Here is a 4,631-nt window from a genome sequence, read left to right on the forward strand (position 1 = left end):
ATCTCCATGGAATTTGGCTACACCACTTTTCTTATCTTGTTAGTTTGTATGACTACGTATACTTTGCCACAAAATGGTTGGGTGCACTATCCAATACAGAAGAAACGGGCACCCTCCTCCCGAAAAAAAACCCCAAACCGTCCAAATGGTGGCGTTTACGAGGATGTAGCAAACCACTGTCAATTTATAATATGGATGAGTTTATCACTGCATGAAATATTGGTTATCTTTTTGATAATTTATTCAACCGCATCCCTCATTTTTGTTTGTAGAAGTGTTCTTTTTTAGTCTTCGGAAAAAATAGCCAACTCAAAAACCAATTGAAGCGAGCTGTCCGAAATTACAATTGTAGGTGGTTAAGGTTACAATGTCAGCTATGTTCAAGTCCTGCTTTAATATTGGTATTTAGAGATTAATTGTTTTTTGCGAAAACATTATTTAGTGATCACGATAATAATCTCATTTGTTTAACTAGTTTGAATCTATCTTGGCTTGGTTAATGAACTTTTTTTGTCGCCGCAAAATGTAGAATAGATTCAGCAGGACTTAGCCGTGGTGTAGAAATCTCAAAACCCGCAGCCTGAGCCCTAGTTTCGAATTGTTAACTTCCCATTTGTTTCTGATAAACTTCCCATTTTACGCCTGGGGGGATAAACCTCTCTTGGCAAACGTAAACGGACGAACGGCACCCGCCGGGCCGCGCGCGGGCACATCGGTAAATTTGGCCCCGGTGACGGCCATGCCGCGCAGCATCTGCCCTCTTGAACTCTCCAAGGGCCAGAAACGCCACCGCATGCCCCCTCCCTCCCCACGATATACAACCACACGCACCACACCCATGGCCACCACCACCACCACCATCACCGCCACAGCGCAGCAGCAGCAGCAGCAGCAGCACCACCACCACCACCACCACCACAAGCAGCGGCCATGGCTTCCTCGGCCTCCCTGCAGAGCTTCCTCCCGCCCTCCGCCCACGCGGCGACGTCGTCGTCCCGGCACCGGCCCAGCCGCGCCCGCCCCTTCCAGTGCGCGGCCGTCTCCGCGCCGTCATCCTCGGCCGCCTCGCCGTCGGCCTCGGCCGTCCCGGCGGAGCGGCTGGAGCCTCGCGTGGAGCAGCGGGAGGGCGGCTACTGGGTGCTCAAGGAGAAGTACCGCACCAGCCTGAACCCGCAGGAGAAGGTGAAGCTGGGCAAGGAGCCCATGGCGCTCTTCACGGAGGGCGGCATCAAGGAGCTCGCCAAGCTGCCCATGGAGCAGATCGACGCCGACAAGCTCACCAAGGAGGACGTCGACGTGCGGCTCAAGTGGCTCGGCCTCTTCCACCGCCGCAAGCAGCAGTGTATGCCCCTCCCTCTGCTCCGCACCATCGCAAAGTTCATCGTTTACTTGATCAAATAATGCATCCGTGCTTCGGCCTTACTATTCTTGATCGATGCACGTTCGAGCTCCATGATTGGAGCACACTACGAAGTTTTTGTGAATTTTCAATCGCGCATGCACCTCTAAGCTAGCTTGCTCATGGGGAATGAACGTACTGTGCGTTCATTCAATAATCACTCCATCTCCATGTGCCCATGTTCCTCCTAACCTCTACATGATCTTGGCAGAATCAGTGGCAAGAATTGACATTTTGTTTCTGCGTGCATATCGAACCATATTAGACTATATTGCTAGGGTGATTTGACCAAAAGTTTTACTACTAAATTGGTATTACCCATATGGCCATATTACTACTCCATTTGCAACTTGCAAGTACCCTCTCGCCGGCAGACTATTCTGTGATCCTCATCCAACCGTCGCATTCATTAGTATCTTAGACTAACACTGATGCAACTTTTTTAGTCGGCGTGTAATAAGATACACCTGAAGAGCCAAGGGGCCAGAGTATCTTGGACTAGTCTGGGGTCATATTAGTTTTTTTCAACCACTCGGTGTGTGATACTAGTCGACTTTCTATTGGTCGATTCATGACACGCACGGAGTTGCCATGACAGCGCATGGTGAGATTTGTTCCTTGCTGTCAAATGCAACAACAGATCAGTAGACTGAGCATGTTCTGCAAGATTATAATGATTTTTTATCAGAGTACCCGACACACATGATGTTTTTTTTTTGTGCAAAGGATTCCTTTTGGGGTTTATCCCAAACCAGTGGCTCCAAACCTGCTCCTTTTTTGGGCCATTCCTTTGGTTCTTTCCTGCAAAAAGAGCGATACATTTTTCTTACTGGGACCCACTGCGATCTAAGTCGACTGGGAAAATGCTGACGAACTGAAGCGTGTGTGTGCATGCAGATGGGCGGTTCATGATGCGGCTGAAGCTGCCCAACGGCGTGACGACGAGCGAGCAGACGCGCTACCTGGCCGGCGTGATCGAGAAGTACGGCAAGGAGGGGTGCGCCGACGTGACGACCCGGCAGAACTGGCAGATCCGCGGCGTGACGCTGCCGGACGTGCCGGAGATCCTGGAGGGGCTCCGCTCCGTTGGCCTCACCAGCCTGCAGAGCGGCATGGACAACGTGCGCAACCCCGTCGGCAGCCCGCTCGCCGGCATCGACCCCCTCGAGATCGTCGACACGCGCCCCTACACCAACCTCCTCTCCTCCTACATCACCAACAACTCCGAGGGCAACCTCGCCATCACCAACCTGTACGTCATGTTCATCTTGCACCGCATTGCATTGGTGGTGACCACGGTCGAGGATTGCCACTGACTGACATGCCGTTGCTGCCGTGTTGTCTTGTGTATGAGCAGTCCTAGGAAGTGGAACGTGTGCGTGATCGGTACCCATGACCTGTACGAGCACCCGCACATCAACGACCTGGCGTACATGCCGGCCGAGAAGGACGGCAAGTTCGGGTTCAACCTGCTGGTGGGCGGGTTCATCAGCCCCAAGAGGTGGGGCGAGGCCCTGCCGCTCGACGCCTGGGTCCCCGGCGACGACATCATCCCGGTCTGCAAGGCCGTCCTCGAGGCTTTCCGCGACCTCGGCACCAGGGGCAACCGCCAGAAGACGCGCATGATGTGGCTCATCGACGAGCTCGTAAGCTCCTCCCACACTGGCTAAACGAAACGGGATAAATCTTGGTTGATGCGTATGTATGTGGTTCTGAACTTCTGGGGTTTCGGCGATGCAATGCAGGGGATGGAGGCGTTCCGGTCGGAGATCGAGAAGAGGATGCCGAACGGCGTGCTGGAGCGCGCGGCGGCCGAGGACCTGATCGACAAGAAGTGGGAGCGGCGCGACTACCTCGGCGTGCACCCGCAGAAGCAGGAGGGGCTCTCCTTCGTGGGCCTGCACGTGCCCGTCGGCCGGCTGCAGGCCGCCGACATGTTCGAGCTGGCCCGCCTCGCCGACGAGTACGGCTCCGGCGAGCTCCGCCTCACCGTGGAGCAGAACATCGTCCTCCCCAACGTCAAGAACGAGAAGGTGGAAGCTCTGCTCGCCGAGCCGCTGCTGCAGAAGTTCTCGGCGCACCCGTCGCTGCTGATGAAGGGGCTGGTGGCGTGCACGGGCAACCAGTTCTGCGGGCAGGCCATCATCGAGACCAAGGCGCGGGCGCTGCAGGTGACGCGCGACGTGGAGGCGCGCGTGTCCGTGCCCAGGGCGGTGCGCATGCACTGGACGGGGTGCCCCAACAGCTGCGCGCAGGTGCAGGTGGCCGACATCGGCTTCATGGGCTGCCTCACCAAGAACAGCAGCGGCAAGATCGTCGAGGCGGCGGACATCTTCGTCGGCGGCCGCGTCGGCAGCGACTCGCACCTCACCGGGGTGTACAAGAAGGCGGTGCCGTGCGAGGACCTGGTGCCCCTCGTCGCCGACCTCCTGGTGGAGCGGTTCGGGGCCGTGCCCAGGGAGAGGGAGGAGGACGAGGAGTAGGCCGGCTAGGAGCACCACCGGCTGATCTTCTTCTCCTGATCTCGATCGCCTCTGTCGTCGGCTCGTCGCACACGTAGAGATGGGCTGCGGCTGATGTAAAGTAGGCAACGCCATGCTTCCATGGCGCACGCTTGTACCACGTTTTTGGTTTGTTGTCGGAGCCCAAAGTTTTCCGGTTACGTTACAGGGATGATTGAATTGATGATATAAATAAAGAAGCAGATTATATGTAGCTGTTCCTATCAGTTCTTCTTCAATCCTGTGCTACAGTGTGCTGTTGCTAGATTGTGCAGTTCAATCGGGAGCTCAGCATCGTGATAGGGAGAAGTTGCTCAGTGTTCACAGCTTGGTAGTGCTCTCTGGACATCGACATGTATCGGGGTTGCACATCAACTTTGCCAAGTGATCGCTCTCAGCGTGTCGCCCATTGGCTGCTCGGTGAGCAGGCTTTAGAGGCAACATCGGTTCTCAAGTGTGAGTTAGCTCCTTTCATGGTCAGATCCTCTGAATCCCCTTCGTACTCAGCAAGCCATCCAGCGAGGCGTTCCAACCCTCGGGCCATCTCCAACGCCGTCCATCAGAGCATTTACAGCCGGACCCCATATTTCCTCCCCATGTGGAACGTCGTCTCGTCAATGGCAGTCACAAAAAATTGACCCAACTAGACCCCTCACTTAGTCCCCTATGTCTAAATTGATCGGCACCCCTCATATCGGTACCAAATGCAGGGATGATATGAGGGCACCCGG

The 4,631-nt window shown here is 55.3% G+C and overlaps 1 protein-coding gene across 1 annotated transcript; it reads left to right on the forward strand.

Moving 5' to 3' along the window:
* The first annotated feature begins 796 nt into the window (after positions 1-796).
* LOC123145709 (ferredoxin--nitrite reductase, chloroplastic) lies at positions 797-4,114 on the forward strand. The gene is made up of 4 exons (XM_044565184.1): positions 797-1,342; positions 2,297-2,651; positions 2,757-3,045; positions 3,145-4,114. The coding sequence occupies exons 1-4, from the start codon at positions 931-933 to the stop codon at positions 3,880-3,882; spliced, it is 1,794 nt and encodes a 597-aa protein (XP_044421119.1). The 5' UTR covers positions 797-930; the 3' UTR covers positions 3,883-4,114.
* The last annotated feature ends 517 nt before the right edge of the window (positions 4,115-4,631 follow it).

Source organism: Triticum aestivum, chromosome 6D (assembly GCF_018294505.1).
Source record: "Triticum aestivum cultivar Chinese Spring chromosome 6D, IWGSC CS RefSeq v2.1, whole genome shotgun sequence".
NCBI classification, from domain to species: Eukaryota; Viridiplantae; Streptophyta; class Magnoliopsida; order Poales; family Poaceae; genus Triticum; species Triticum aestivum.

What these genes read in the sequence shown, in the direction of transcription:
- LOC123145709 (XM_044565184.1), top strand. Translation starts at nt 931, where the DNA reads ATGGCTTCCTCGGCCTCCCTGCAGAGCTTCCTCCCGCCCTCCGCCCAC. An exon ending in CCACCGCCGCAAGCAGCAGT is followed by an intron (nt 1,343 to 2,296) that starts GTATGCCCCTCC and finishes GTGTGCATGCAG; the next exon opens with ATGGGCGGTTCATGATGCGG. An exon ending in AACCTCGCCATCACCAACCT is followed by an intron (nt 2,652 to 2,756) that starts GTACGTCATGTT and finishes GTGTATGAGCAG; the next exon opens with TCCTAGGAAGTGGAACGTGT.